We start from the raw sequence: 16196 nt of genomic DNA, 5'->3' as shown, positions 1-16196 counted from the left end.
AGTCATCACAACTTGTTACTTAAAACTTACAGTTGTCTGGCTGCTTGGAAATGCTCCATGCCATCTTCTCTTGGAATTGGATCACAATTTCTTCACTCTCACTGGGACAAAATCTTGCAACTCCCTCCTTAACAGCACTGCGGCTGTACCTACATCACATGCACTGCAGCAGTTCAAGAAGGCAACTCACCATCATCTTCTCAATAAATGCTGGACCTGCATCCCCCATTGTAGTGATATCATAGTTGTGTTGTAATTCACCGACTGACCACTAGGAGTCTCACTAATATAAAAGTGAATGTTAGAGCCAGGTGAGGGCAGACTGGCTGGAGGGGGCTAGAGAGAGAGGTTGCTTGTGCATGATCATACTGTTATTCATCTATTTTGTGTATAGTTTACCCACAGTTAATGTTAATACATTATTTATAGCTTTACTACAGGTGTTCTTGTAAGATAAATGAGGCCATCCGACAAGAACAAGACATGGTACCAGGTCTGCATGGTATTAAACACTGAGAAAGCCTGCCACGAGGTCCACAGAGATTTGAAGATTCTGCACACTGCAGGAATTAGCAACATGGAGTCTTTGAAGCCACCAAAGAGTCTCAGATTTTATGATAATGTGGACTGCCACTGGCATGTGTTTAAACAACAATTTAATCTGTTTCTTACTGCAGTAAATTTCGAAGATCAATCAGATTCACACAAAGTAGCGATGCCGCTGAAGCGGCAGGGCCCAATGCAATTGCTGTGTTCAATATGTTTAAATTTGCAAACGATGAAGATAGGAAACATTTTAATGAAGTAATTTGAAGATTAAATGCACATTGCACCCCGCCGAAAGAGTGACATTTATGAACGCTATGTGTTTAGATCACGTTTACAGAAGACAGGAGAGTCCATAGATCATTTCATCACTGATTTAAAGTTAAAAGCTAAAACCTGTAATTTTTCTGCGGTGGAATCTTCCACGATTCGGAACCAGATTGTATTTGGTGTGAATGAAAATAAGCTGAGGGAATGGTTGCTGAGGGAATCAGAGCTGTCTTTGGAACAAATAGTCAACTTTGGTCAGGCTCACAAGCACAACATTCTAAAATGTTTCTCAGTAATGGCGGCGTCTTTTTAGAGGAAATCACTCCGGTTGTCGCCCTTTTTCCAAAAAGGTGGGAAACGTCCTAGAAAGGCGGGAAAGTTTCTGCAGCTCCTCGCGCACACCAACAAACAGGTTAAAGATCAGGACAAAGTATTTCTGTGTAAAAGATGTGTTCAAAGGCACACATAAAGACAGTGTCCAGCGTTTGGCAAGTTTTGTTCCAGGTACAAAGGGAAAAATCACTTTGCTCAGAATTGTTACTCTAAGCTCAACCCCAGATCAGTCAGCACAGTGGAAGACACAGTCTCCGGTGATGAAACATCATTGTTTGTTGGATTAATAACAGGGAAGAATATTTTTTGGGAGACATCAAAAACTTCTCCAGTACTTAAAGAAATGCAAACTGATATTCCACTTAAAATAAATGCGGGTGATGAGGACAAATGGCTGCTACCACTTGAAGTGAACGGTACAATGGTCCAAATGAAGTTATACACTGGTGCCAAAGCCAATCGAATCAGCATAACTGATTTTAAAAATCTAAAAATTCAGCCGATTAGAAGAAATCACAAACTATCTCTTAGAGATTATAATGGTTCAAGCATTAAATGTTATGGTGCTTGCGACCTGAGTGTGATGGTAAACAACACAGTTCATTCCGTCCTATTCTGTATTGTATCAAAGGCTTGGATTCATTATTAAGTGATCAGTCCTGTGAAGAAATAGGTCTAGTGCAGTTGGTATATAGCATCCACAAAGGATTGGATCAACATTCTGATGATTCTGAGAACATTATCGGCAAATGAGGGCAGCACGGTAGCATTGTGAATAGCACAATTGCTTCACATCGCCAGGGTCCCAGGTTCGATTCCGACTTGGGTCTCTGTGTGGAGTCTGCACATCCTCCCCATGTGTGCGTGGGTTTCCTCCGGGTGCTCCGGTTTCCTCCCACAGTCTAAAGATGTGCAGGTTAGGTGGATTGGCCATGGTAAATTGCCCTTAGTGTCCAAAATTGCCCTTAGTGTTGGGTGGGGTTTATTGGGTTATGGGGATCGGGTGGAGGTGTTGACCTTGGGTAGGGCGCTCTTTCCAAGAGCCGGTGCAGACTCAATGGGCTGAATGGCCTCCTTCTGCACTGTAAATTCTATGAAATGCAGCGAGGTGTTCACAGGTTTTGGTACACTACCATTCACCTACAAAACAACTCAAAGAAGATGTATTATCTAAAGCAACGATACAAACTATTAGTAGTGAAATTGCTGAAGATGTAGATCTGCATGTCAATCACATTTCTACCCTACCACCCATATCAGATACAAAACCACAAGTTATCAAGAAGATAGAAGAACCTACCAATGGGGTAAATTCCATGGTATGTGTGAAACATAAAATGGTGATGCTCGTATAGGCTTAGATCCCAAAGATCTTAATGAAAAAAGTGTGCATATTGTAAAACAATCATTACAGAAAGCAGTGGATAGCCAATGTGATCCATATTTTGCAAAATCACATTGCAAAGCTTTACCATTGTCACGTGGTAGATCACCAGCAGAGTTACTGATGAATCGAAGGTTATGTACCACACTTCCATACTTGGAAAAGGAGGAGGAGAATGCAGTGGTACTGCAGGAAATGTAAAACATTGAAGCAAAATAAAAGCAGTTATATGATGGCGTGTCTAGAACTTCTGAGCAGTGATGATATTGTGAGAATAGAAGATTCAAGCAATTGGTCGAGAAAAGCCATTGTACTTGAAGAAGTAGTACCTCATTCCTACAACGTACAGACAGAGGATGGGATGGTTTTAAGAAGAAATCACCGCGCACTCTTGAAAACCAGAGACTTTCACAACAGCCTGTGGATGACAAATCTACGCCAAAATCAACGCCAGCTGCAATGTCAGACAGTTCAGCAGTTCCTGAGCATGAGAATCTGCAAGTTCTGAGCAGCAAGGTCTACCGTGGAGAAGAACAACCAGAGTCAAAAGAAAACCTGATCAACTCAATTTGTAGATTTAGACTATTTGTACATACTATACTTACTGTTCTTGCATATATGTATATATTAAACCAGTTTTAAAAATTCAAAAAACAAAATTAATACTGTTAGACTCACAGGCTCATGATATCACATGTAAATATACTGATGATAATGTATTCATTTATTTCTTCAAAGGAAAGGGGATGTAGTAATATCATGGTTGTGCTGTAATTCACCGACTGACCACTAGGTGTCTCACTAGTATATAAGTGAATGTTAGAGGCAGGTGATGGCAGACTGGCTGGAGGGAGCTGGAGAGAGAGGTTGCTTGTGCATGATCATACTGATATTCATCTGTTGTTTTGTATATAGTTGACCCACAGTTAATGTTAATAAATCGTTTATATTGGGTGCCCAGGATCGGACGATCCAGAAGGTGGAGAAGGCGCTGGCTGAGCAGGAGGAGCATCAGACTGCGGTGGAACTGGAGGTGGGGATGCTGAGGGACCAGCAGAAGAAGCTTCTGGAGAAGGTGGAGGACCTAGAGAATAGGTCCCACCGGCAGAGCCTAAGAATCGCCGGGCTCCCAGAGGGGTCCGAAGGAACGGACACTGGGGCATATGTCGCAGGCATGTTTGAGAAGCTGTTGGGGGATGGGGCATTCTCCCGGCCCTTGGAGGTGGATAGGGCTCACAGAGCACTCGCGAAGAAGCTGCGGATGGGAGACCCCCCCGAGGGCTATGGTGGTGAGATTCCACAGGTTCTTGGATAAGGAGCGTATTCTGCAGTGGGCCAAGCAGACACGGAGCTGTAAGTGGGACAATAGCATCCTGCGGGTTTACCAGGACCTGAGTGTGGAGGTGGCCAGGAGGAGGGCAGGCTTCAATCAGATCAGGGCTATCCTTTTCAAGAAAAAGGTGACGTTTGGACTGTTATACCCAGCCAGTCTCTGGCTCACGCATGAGGATTAACACTTTTACTTCGGGTCGCCGGAGGACGCTTTGGACTTTGCAAGAAAGAAAGGGCTGGCGAAGGACTGAGAACTTTTGAACTTGACTGCAACATTCATGTTTTTGTTTTCTCTGTATTGTTTCTCTGTTTTTGTAAAAGTTTCTCGTTTTGCATTTTATGGAAGATGCATGTGGTGCCGTTTGCATTGATTTGGAACCAGCAGTAGAGCTGAGTGAGTTAAGGTTTTCGTTTGCACTGATGTGGGGGATGGAGGTGTGCTTGTTTTGATCTTGGTGTTTTTCTGTTGGGCAATTGTGTGGGGATTGTTTAATGTTGGAATTTGTTTGTATGAGCGGGGGTGGGGGGGAACAATAGGTGGATGAGCGGGGGGGGGGGGGGAGGGAACAATAGGTGTGAGCTGGGGGGAGGGTGGGGAGGCAACAATAGGTGGGAGACTATCTGGCACCGGGGATGGGGGCCACCAAACTAGCTGGGTGAGCTAGCTCTCGGAAGCGCAGTGGGGGGTGTACATTTGTTTGGTTTAGGAAAGGGATTGCCTTACAGGGTGTTGTTGCTAGGGGGAGGGTGAATGTTCTGCTGACAAGGGAGGGACTTGGGCTGAGGGACAGAGAGGAGGTTGGGGGCAGGGGCTGCCTGGGGATGGACCGGTGGAGGCACGGATCACGGGCTGGAGGCGGGCCTAAAGAAGGGGATGACTGATCGGTGGAGGGGGGGAGGCATTGAGCCCCCCAACTAGGCTGATCACCTGGAATGTCCGAGGGTTAAATGGGCCGGTCAAAAGGGCACATGTGTTTGCGCATCTTAGGGGATTGAAGGCGGACGTGGTAATGTTGCAGGAGACGCACCTTAAGGTAACGGACCAGGTTAGACTGAGGAAAAGCTGGGTCAGCCAGGTGTTTCACTCGGGACTAGATTCAAAGACTAGAGGGGTCGCGATCCTGATCAATAAGCGGGTGGTGTTTGAGGCGGGTAGAATAGTCTCGGACGTGAGAGGTCGGTACATTATTGTCAGTGGGAAACTGGAGGGGGTGCAGGTGGTATTAGTAAATCTGTATGCACCAAATTGGGATGATGCGGAGTTTATAAAGAGGATGCTGGGGAAGATACCGGACCTGGACTCGCACAGGTTGGTCATGGGAGGGGACTTCAATACAGTTATGGATCCTGGGTTAGATCGGACAAGCTCGAAAACGGGCAGGGCAAAGGAACTAAGAGGGTTCATGGAGCTGATGGGGGGGGTGGATCCATGGATGTTTGGGCAGCCGAGGGTGAAGGAGTTCTCCTTCTACTCACACGTGCATAAAGTGTACTCCCGGATTGATTTTTTTATTTTGAGCTGGGCCTTTCTGGCTGGGGTAGTGGACACGGGGTATTCGGCGATCACAATCTCAGACCATGCACCGCACTGCGTTGACCTGCAGGTTAGTAAAGATATTACAGATCGATAGGAGGTATGCGGAGACCCCAGAGGCAGGGCTTCTGAGGGAACGGCGGAGGTTGCAGGTGGAGTTTAGCTTGCTGACCACAGGGAGGGCGGTGGAGCAGTTGAGAAAGACGAGGGGGCGATTTATGAACATGGAGAGAAAGCCAGCAGAATTCTTGCACAGCAGCTTAGGAAGAAGGAGGCAGCTCGGGAGATAGAGAAAGTAAAGGACGGTGAGGGGAACCTAGTTGGTGATTCGGTAGGGGTGAATAAGGCATTTAGGGATTTCTACAGCAGGCTGTACAGGTCGGAACCCCCTAGGGGGCCGGAGGGAATGAGGCGCTTCTTGGAGGGGCTGAATTTTCCAACGGTGGACGTGGAGGGGGTAGAAGGGCTGGGGGCCCCATTTGGGCTGGAGGAGATAGTGGAGGGCTTGAAGGCCATGCAGGCGGGTAAGGCCCCGGGTCCGGACGGGTACCCAGTGGAATTTTATAAAAAGTTCTCGGGGATACTGGGGTCAGTGTGTTGAGGATGTTCAATGAGGCAGGGGGAAGACGGGTGTTGCCCCCGACGATGTCACAGGCAATGATTTTGCTGATTCTTAAGCGGGACAAGAACCCGGAGCTGTGTGGGTCTTACAGGCTGATCTCCCTGTTGAATGTAGATGCCAAGTTTCTGGCAAAAATCTTGTCCTCCAGGATTGACGATTGTGTTCCGGATGTTATTGGGGAGGACCAGACGGGGTTTGTTAAGGGCAGGCAGTTGGTAGCTGTGGTGGTATGTATTAGGGGTCATGTGGGACTGTGAAGCCGTGATGCTATTGGCTGACAGATCCCGGGTCCTGGTTGGCTGTTGACTCCTGGCTCCGCCCTGAAGGCGGAGTATAAGAACCCGAGCTTCTCCCCGCCGCTTCATTCTGTTGCTGAACTGCTGGGGACAAGTCTCGCTTAATAAAGCCTCATCGACTTCATCACTACTCGTCTCTCTCGTAAGTCATTGTGCGCTACAATTTATTAAGCGAGCTTAAAGGATTATGGAGCTCCGGATCGCCCCGGAATGCCTGCGGATCAGCTCCCACGCAGCGAACTCGGCAGCAGTTTTTAAACACTGGCAAGCTTGTTTTGAAGGCTACCTCCGAAAGGCCCCCGGCCGGATCACAGAAGACCAGAAAATGCAGGTCCTGCATTCGAGGGTAAGCCCGGAAATTTACCCTCTCATAGAAGACGCAGAGGATTTCCCGACGGCGCTCGCAGCACTGAAGAGCATCTACGTTCGCCCCGTGAACCAGGTCTACGCACGCTACCAACTCGCAACAAGACGGCAAAGTCCCGGAGAATCGTTAGAAGAATTCTACGCCGCGTTGCTAATTTTGGGACGGGGATGCAGCTGCCCGCCGGTGAACGCGATCGAACACACGGACATGCTAATTCGCGATGCGTTTGTGGCAGGTATGAACTCTCCCCAAATCCACCAAAGACTTTTAGAAAGAGAGTCGCTAGGACTCTCAGAGGCACGGGCCCTCGCAGCTTCCCTAGATGTGGCCTCGCAAAACGCCCGCGCCTATGGCCCCGACCGCGCGGCAGCCCCTTGGGCTCCGTGGACCCCCGTCGCAACAAACCCCCCCCTCCCTCACAGGCTTGCGCGGTTAAAGCGCCAGACCATCCCGGGGGGGCCCGCTGCTATTTCTGCGGGCAAGCGAAACACCCCGGCAGCGCTGCCCGGCCCGCGCAGCCTATTTGCAAAAGCTGCGGCAAGAAGGGCCATTACGCGGCTGTGTGCCGGTCCCGGGGGGGTCGTCGCAATCCCCGGAGAAGAACGAGCCCAGGGCATCCCAAACGCTCCCCAACCCCCCCAGCACCCCATGTGCGACCCGCGGGCGCCGCCATTTTGCGTCCCGGGCACCACGAGGGGAGGATGGGCGCCGCCAACTTGTGACCCCCCAGCCACGTGCGAGTCATGGGGGCGGCCATTTTGTCCACCCCCGACCACGTGCGATCCATGGGGGCGGCCATTTTGTCCACCCCCGGCCGCGTGCGATTCATGGACGCCGCCATCTTGGATGACAACAAAGGACGGCTCCACGGGGTCCGAAGAAGACGCCGAGACACTACGACCACGACTGGCTTCGGTGACGCTGGATCAATCACGGCCCCGGACGCTCCAGACGACGACAACAACGGTGCTGATCAACGGACACGCGACATCATGCCTGATCGACTCCGGGAGCACCAAAAGTTTCATTCACCCAGACACGGTAAGACGCTGTTTTCTGACCATCCATCCAATTACGCAAAAGATTTCCCTAGCTGCAGGATCCCACTCCGTAGAGATCAAAGGGTTCTGCATCGCGAACCTAACGGTGCAAGGGAGGGAGTTTAAAAACTACAGGCTCTACGTCCTTCCCCAACTCTGCGCGCCCACATTACTGGGATTAGATTTCCAGTGTAACCTGCGGAGCCTAACATTTCAATTCGGCGGCCCAATACCCCCACTCACTATCTGCGGCCTCGCAACTCTCAAGGTTGAACCGCCGTCCTTGTTTGCAAACCTCACCCCGGATTGCAAACCCGTCGCCACTAGGAGCAGACGGTACAGCGCCCAGGACCGGATATTTATTCGGTCTGAAGTCCAGCGGTTGCTGAAGGAAGGCATAATCCAGGCCAGCAATAGTCCCTGGAGAGCCCAGGTGGTAGTAGTAAAGACCGGGGAGAAGCAAAGGATGGTCATAGACTATAGCCAGACCATCAACAGGTACACACAGCTAGATGCGTACCCTCTCCCCCGCATATCCGACATGGTAAATCGGATTGCCCAGTATAAGGTTTTCTCCACCGTGGACCTCAAGTCCGCTTACCACCAGCTCCCCATCCGCCCAGGTGACCGCAAGTACACAGCCTTCGAGGCAGACGGGCATCTATACCACTTCCTAAGGGTCCCATTTGGTGTCACGAACGGGGTCTCGGTCTTCCAACGGGAGATGGACCGAACGGTTGACCAGCACGGGTTGCAGGCCACGTTCCCGTATCTCGACAACGTAACCATCTGCGGCCACGATCAGCAGGACCACGACGCCAACCTCCAAAAATTCCTCCAGACCGCTAATGCCTTGAACCTCACATACAACGAGGAAAAGTGCGTCTTTAGCACAAACCGGTTGGCCATCCTGGGATACGTAGTGCGCAATGGGATAATAGGCCCCGACCCCGAACGCATGCGCCCCCTTATGGAATTTCCCCTCCCCCACTGCTCCAAAGCTCTGAAACGTTGCCTGGGGTTCTTTTCATATTATGCCAAGTGGGTCCCCCAGTATGCAGACAAGGCCCGCCCGCTAATACAGACCACTACCTTCCCCCTGTCGACAGAGGCTCGCCAGGCCTTCAGCCGCATCAAAGCGGATATCGCAAAGGCCACGATGCGCGCCATCGACGAGTCCCTCCCCTTCCAGGTCGAGAGCGACGCCTCCGACGTAGCTATGGCGGCCACCCTTAACCAAACGGGCAGACCCGTGGCCTTTTTCTCCCGAACTCTCCACGCCTCAGAAATCCGCCACTCCTCAGTGGAAAAGGAAGCCCAAGCCATAGTGGAAGCTGTGCGACATTGGAGGCATTACCTGGCCGGCAGGAGATTCACTCTCCTCACCGACCAACGGTCGGTAGCCTTCATGTTCGATAATGCACAGCGGGGCAAAATAAAAAATGACAAGATCTTAAGGTGGAGGATCGAGCTCTCCACCTTCAACTACGAGATCTTGTACCGTCCCGGAAAGCTGAACGAGCCGTCCGATGCCCTATCCCGCGGCACATGTGCCAACGCACAAATAGACCGTCTCCAAGCCCTCCACGAGGACCTCTGCCACCCAGGGGTCACTCGGTTCTACCATTTTATAAAGTCCCGCAACCTCCCCTACTCTGTGGAGGAGGACCGTACAGTCACCAGGAACTGCCACATCTGCGCGGAGTGCAAACCGCACTTTTTCAGGCCGGATAGAGCGCACCTGATCAAGGCTTCCCGCCCCTTTGAACGCCTCAGTCTGGATTTCAAAGGGCCCCTCCCCTCCACCGACCGCAACACATACTTCCTGAACGTGGTGGACGAGTACTCCCGTTTCCCCTTCGCCATCCCCTGCCCCGACATGACAGCGGCCACAGTCATTAAAGCACTTGGCACCATATTCACACTGTTCGGTTGCCCATCATATATCCATAGCGACAGGGGGTCCTCCTTCATGAGTGACGAGCTGCGCCAGTTCCTGCTCAGCAAGGGCATAGCCTCGAGCAGGACGACCAGCTACAACCCCCGGGGGAACGGGCAAGTAGAGAGGGAGAACGGCACAGTCTGGAAGACCGTCCTACTGGCCCTACGGTCCAGGGATCTCCCAGTTTCCCGGTGGCACGAGGTCCTCCCGGACACTCTCCACTCCATCCGGTCGCTGCTGTGTACCACCACTAACCAAACACCTCATGAGCGCCTCCTTGTCTTCCCCAGGAAGTCCTCCTCCGGAACGTCGCTGCCGACCTGGCTGGCCGCCCCAGGACCCATCTTGCTCCGGAAACATGTGCGGGCGCACAAGTCGGACCCGTTGGTCGAGAGGGTTCACCTCCTCCACGCGAACCCGCAGTACGCCTACGTGGCGTACCCCGACGGCCGACAGGACACGGTCTCTCTGCGAGACCTGGCGCCCGCCGGCAACACACACACCCCCCCCCGACATCGATCATCCCCTCCCTGCCACCGGCGCACCCCGCGACCGCCCCCTTCCCGGGAGGATCGGTCCTCCTCCCGTGCCCGCACAGGAGTAAAACAGGAACAAACACCGAAACGCTCCCGGAGACGACAACGCCAGAACAAGCACCTGCACCACCACCGGGGCTGAGGCGATCGACGAGGAAGACCAGACCGCCCGCTCGACTCGTGGCATCGGCGTGACACCAAGAATGTTGTTGGACTGTAACAAAAAAAAAATTTCTCTTACCAATATTGTAAATAGTTTCACAAACCTTGTACATAGCCCAGTGTAGGGCTAAAACTGTAATAACATGCCCAAAATTCTCCTCCCAGGACCAGCCTTGTAAACCCCTACCACCATGCGAACCACCACCCCGCCGGGTTCATTTTTAACAAGGGGTGAATGTGGTGGTATGTATTAGGGGTCATGTGGGACAGTGAAGCCGTGATGCTATTGGCTGACAGATCCCGGGTCCTGGTTGGCTGTTGACTCCTGGCTCCACCCTGAAGGCGGAGTATAAGAACCCGAGCTTCTCCCCGCAGCTCCATTCTGTTGCTGAACTGCTGGGGACAAGTCTCGCTTAATAAAGCCTCATCGACTTCATCACTACTCGTCTCTCTCGTAAGTCATTGTGCGCTACAGTAGCCAATGTAAGAAGGTTGTTAAATGTGATCATGATGCCCCCGGAAGGTAGGGAGGTTGAGGTAGTGTTCGCAATGGATGCAGAATAGGCTTTTGATCGGGTAGATTGGGATTATCTGTGGGAGGTACTGGGACGGTTCGGATCCGGGCGGGGCTTTATTGGCTGGGTCAGGTTGCTGTATCAGGCTCCAGTGACAAGTGTACGGACGAACAGGACAACTTCGGACTATTTTAGACTGCACCGGGGGACGAGACAGGGATGCCCCCTCTCCTCACTGTTGTTTGCGCTGGCTACAGAACCGTTGGCAATTGCTCTGAGAGCTTCAAGGGGCTGGAGGGGACTGGTCGGGGGCGGGGGGGGGGGGGGGGGGGGGGGGGGGCCGTGGAGCACAGGGTTTTGCTCTATGCGGATGATCTGCTTCTGTACGTTTTCACCCAGTAGAGGGGATGGAAGAAATCATGAAGATATTCGGGGAATTCGGCCGGTTTTCGGGGTATAAGCTAAATATGGATAAGAGTGAGATGTTTGTGGTTCAAGCAAGGGGACAGGAGGGGCGACTGGGAGAGCTGCCGTTTCGGTCAGTAGGGGGTAGTTTTAGGTACCTGGGCATCCAGGTGGCGCGGGAATGCGACCGGCTGCATAAAATGAATCTGGCCCGGCTAGTGGACCACACAAAGGACTATTTTCGGAGATGGGACGCGCTTCTGTTGTCTCTGGCCGGGAGGGTGCAAACGGTGAAAATGACGGTCCTCCCGAGGTTCCTATTTGTATTTCAATGTCTCCCCATTTTTATTCCGCGTTTCATTTTTAAGTGGGTCAACAGAGTGATCACGGGCTTCGTCTGGGCGGACAAGACCCCACGGGTAAGGAAGGTAATGCTTGAGCGGAGTCAGGGCGAGGTCGGGCTGGCGCTACCAAATTTTAGCAACTATTACTGGGCGGCTAATATAACCATGATCAGGAAGTGGGTGGTGGCGTAGGGGTTGGCATGGGTGCGTATGGAGGCGGCTTCTTGTAAAGGCACCAGCCTAGGGGCATTGGTAACTGCGCCGCTCCCGCCGGCGCGGTACTCCAACAGCCCCGTGATGGTGGCGGCCCTGAGAGTTTGGGGCCAGTGGAGGTGGCCTGTGGTAGCAGTGGGAGCATCGGTCTGGGCCCCAATCTGTGATAATCACCGGTTTGCCCCGGGGAGTATGGATGGGGGGTTCCGGTTATGGCAGAGAGCAGGGATTGAGAGGATGGGGGATGTGTTCATAGAGGGGTGCTTTCCGAGTATGAGGGCGTTGGGGGAAAGGTTTGGGCTGGCGAGTGGAAACAAATTCAGATACTTGCAGGTGCGGGACTTCCTTCGTAAACAGGTGTCAACCTTCCCCCTCCTACCGCTAAGGGGGATTCAGGACATGGTGATTTCTAGATGGTGGGTAGGGGAGGGGAGCGTCTTGGACATCTATAAGGAGCTTATGGGGTCAGTGGAGACGCAGACCGAGGAGTTGAAGCGCAAGTGGGAGGAGGAGTTGGGAGGTGAGATAGAGGATGGTTTATGGGCAGACGCGTTGAGTAGAGTCAATGCGTCCGCAACATGTGCCAGGCTCAGCCTGATACAATTTAAGGTTGTGCACCGGGCTCACCTGACAGTGGCCCGGATGAGCAGATTCTTTGGGGTGGAGGACAGGTGCACAAAATGCGCGGGAGGACCAGCGAACCATGCCCACATGTCCAAAGCTTAGGGGATTTTGGCAGGGGTTTGTAGATGTCATATCCAAGGTTTTAAAAACAAGGATGGTGCTGGGTCCAGAGGGGGTGATTTTCGGGGTGTCGATAGATCCGGGAATCCAGGAGGAGAAAGAGGCAGATGTTCTGGCCTTTGCTTCCCTGGTAGCCCGGAGACAGATACTATTGGCATGGAGGGATTCAAAGCCCCCGAAGTTGGAGACCTAGCTATTGGACATGGCTCGCTTTCTTTGTATGGCGAAAATTAAGTTTGTTCGCCTTCAGAGGTTCACTGTTAGGGTTCACCCAGAGGTGGCAACCGTTCGTCGACTTCTTCGCCAAAAATTAATCGTCAGCAGACAGACGGACGGACGGGGGGGCGGGGGGGGAAGTAGTTTAGGTTAGAGTAGGGGGGTAATTAGGGTGGGACCTGTACAAAAGGTAAATGGCTTTTGCGCTATGTTTATGGTTTCATGTATATTGTCTATTTTGTTGTTGTTACTATACCAAATATTTCTCAATAAAATGTGTATTAAAATTTTTTTTTTAAAAATTGTTTATAGCTTTAACTACAACATTCTTGTAAAATAAAGCAGGCCATCCGACAAGAACATTTCACCCACAATCACTTTTAATGGAATATTCACATTTTATGAATCCTCAAGTTTAATTGAAGCAGGCTTATTTTTAATACTTCTAAAGAGAGTGGCTGGAATTTTCCAGCCCTTCACCCGGCGGGATCTTCTGGTCCCAGTGGTGTGAAAGGAGATTTCAGTAGTTCACTAGTCCCACCATAGGAAAACCTGCAATTGGGGGGGGGGGGGGTTGCATGGGAGCTACAAACTTCCGACCAGTGTATATACTTAGGTTACTCTTAAAGTTTGACTGCTGTTGTGTGCCAAGTAATGACTCACAGACCTTTGTTTTTCAGACTCGTTTTTTAATATGCCAATCAGGAGTATCGACTCTAACAGAATTACGTGCTCAGGCTGTGTAAACTAGTCGGCCTTGTCCATGATGAATATTACTGCAACATCAATTATACACGTCACAAACTATACAGTGTTTACGACAGAAAACTACACAAAAGAAGAACTCCTCCAGCAGCGGCCTGCCAAGAAAATTATACTTGGCCTGGCCTTAGCCATTTTATCTTTACTCACTGTCATCATGAATGTTTTGGTGCTGTATGCAGTGAAAAGCGAGAGAAAACTGCAAACTGTTGCAAACATGTACATAGTTAGTCTATCTGTTGCAGATCTGATCGTTGGCATGACAGTCATGCCCCTTAATATTATGTACCTATTGGAAAACAAATGGAAACTAGGAAGAGTGATTTGCCAATTTTGGCTTTCTATGGATTATATGGCCAGCACGGCTTCAATTTTTAGTCTTTTTATCCTCTGTGTGGATCGTTACCACTCAGTTCGTCAGCCGTTGAGATATTTGAAGCATCGGACCAAAACCAGAGGTATTGCAATGATTGCAGGAGCCTGGTTTCTATCACTGACTTGGATCATTCCCATCTTAGGATGGCACATCTTTGCTAATGGAGGTATCAGGACTGTGGCAGACAATACCTGTGACACTGAATTTCGTTATGTCACCTGGTTCAAAATTCTTACTGCAGTCCTCAACTTTTATGTCCCGTCTATATTAATGTTGTGGTATTATGCAGAAATTTACATGGCTGTAAGAGAGCACTGCCGACAAGGAGACAATATCAGGAGACATATATGCTCAGGTACAGACAGAAAGAATTGCAATGAAAGTGTGAAATTATCAATGCGCAAACATGAAACCTGTCTGAACCAGCAAGGTGAAAATGCTCATCTAGACCTCCCGGATTCGGAAGTCAAAAATACATGCAGATTTTCAAGGTGCGGCTTTAATTGTTCTGATTTAAAACAAATCAAAACGTCATATACGTTTGAAGATAATGAGAGTATCGCAACTGGAAACAACCAAGACATCGGTGCCTTTTCTATGTCAGCATCAGTGCAACAAATTTCAACTGACTTTTACCATAAGTCATTGTCTCGCAATAAGTCACAAAATCAGCACATGGAACCAGACTACAGATCAAATTATATTGTGAAGTCGAGGGAAAATATTACCCTGGATAGTCCTGTCCCCACAACAAAACTGAAGCGTTTTCCAATTAGTGTTCGGTACAGACAAAGAGGTAGCAACACTCAACAAACATACATGACGATAAAAGAACATAAAATGGCTGCAGAGGATTCAGCTGATGACAAATGCAAACTGTCAGACATATCTGATATTCAAACACTCAATCAGGTGCTGTGTCAGTTTGGCTCGATGTCGCGAGCACATCCAGAAGCAACGTGCTGGGCTCCTGAATCTGACGAAACTACAGGAACAGAGGGTGTCAATCAGTTTAAGCAATCATGGCACAAGTTTTTCTCGCGGTCTGTGCAGTACGTACAACGTTTTCTCATAGTAAACGAGAGAAAAGCTGTCAAGCAATTGGGTTTCATTATGACAGGGTTCATGGTGTGCTGGATCCCCTACTTTGTGACATTTACCGTAATGGCTTTCTGTGATACGTGTGTCAATCACAATTTACATATGTTCACAATATGGCTGGGTTACATTAATTCAACACTTAACCCATTCATCTACCCTCTTTGTAACAAGACCTTTAAGAAAACTTTCAAGGTCATTCTTCACATTCAAACTTAAATTATACTTTGTGGATTATTGAATGTTTGCTGAGGGAAAAAAATCCTCTCACTGGTTTCATTTTCAAAACCATAAAAACCATAGCGATTTGAAGAATGTCAATTTACTTTATGACTTCTTACCAATTATCTAGCAATTCTTAAAGATTTTAGCAAATCAGTTGATTAAATGTAAATTAAAAATATTTGTAACTATTTCAACAATTCATCAGTGTTAGATGAAGCAAGTATCTGTTAGACCGAAATGTATGGGGAATGTCACAGTGCCATTTTGTTAATCTACAAAATCAATTCACATGATAGCTGGAACCATTAGGTATAAACATTGCTGGTGGCGATTTTTCAACATCAATGTGAAGAATTGAAAGATAATTACAAGACAATGTTTTTTTAAATCACAGATTCCGTTTATACCTTACCATTGTATTGTGTGCACTTTATGACATTTCTGAAATTGACATGGCAACAGCGATTTGTAATTATGTCCCAAAAAGTGCTGACGAATACATGTCTTTTATTGTTTTTAACTGAAGCTGGGCTATTATAAAAATGATTTTGCTATTCATTAAATGGTGCAGCTTTTAATAACCAGCAAATATTTTTCTTTTCAGCAGCAATAGAGAAATTTCTTTGGAGCATTTAGAAATTGGTTTGAAAAAATCTGTTTCAATAAGTCTGCCTGTTTGATTAATCCCACACCACCTCACTGCAACCCAATTGATTTTTTCCCCCAAAAAAATATGCCCAGCTGTCTCCGAGATCCATTTTGTAATCTGCCTTGTAACTTCTTCTATATTTCTGCAGACCTCGCATCATTCATGATTCGCTTTCAATATTTAATTTATACCAGCTAGCTTTTCAATTCTTTGTTTGTGAACTCAGTGAGTGAACACACTGAAATAGTACAGGAGATGGTGGTTTTGTTGGCTGGGGGGGGAGGA

General features: G+C 49.2%; 1 protein-coding gene across 1 annotated transcript in view; it reads left to right on the top strand.

The window, feature by feature from the left end:
* The window catches only part of hrh1 (histamine receptor H1), a 68879-nt gene extending 53086 nt beyond the window's left edge, over window positions 1-15793 (top strand). The window contains exon 2 of the mRNA XM_072472594.1: window positions 13482-15793. Within this exon, the coding sequence (XP_072328695.1) occupies window positions 13565-15256 (1692 nt within the window). The 5' untranslated portion in view covers window positions 13482-13564 and the 3' untranslated portion in view covers window positions 15257-15793. The remainder of the gene's footprint in view (window positions 1-13481) is intronic.
* Window positions 15794-16196: the final 403 nt, after the last annotated feature.

This window comes from Scyliorhinus torazame, chromosome 13 (assembly GCF_047496885.1).
Source record: "Scyliorhinus torazame isolate Kashiwa2021f chromosome 13, sScyTor2.1, whole genome shotgun sequence".
Taxonomy (NCBI): Eukaryota; Metazoa; Chordata; class Chondrichthyes; order Carcharhiniformes; family Scyliorhinidae; genus Scyliorhinus; species Scyliorhinus torazame.
The sequence above is the reverse complement of the archived record's forward strand: the minus strand, read 5'-3'. Positions and strand labels throughout refer to the sequence as shown.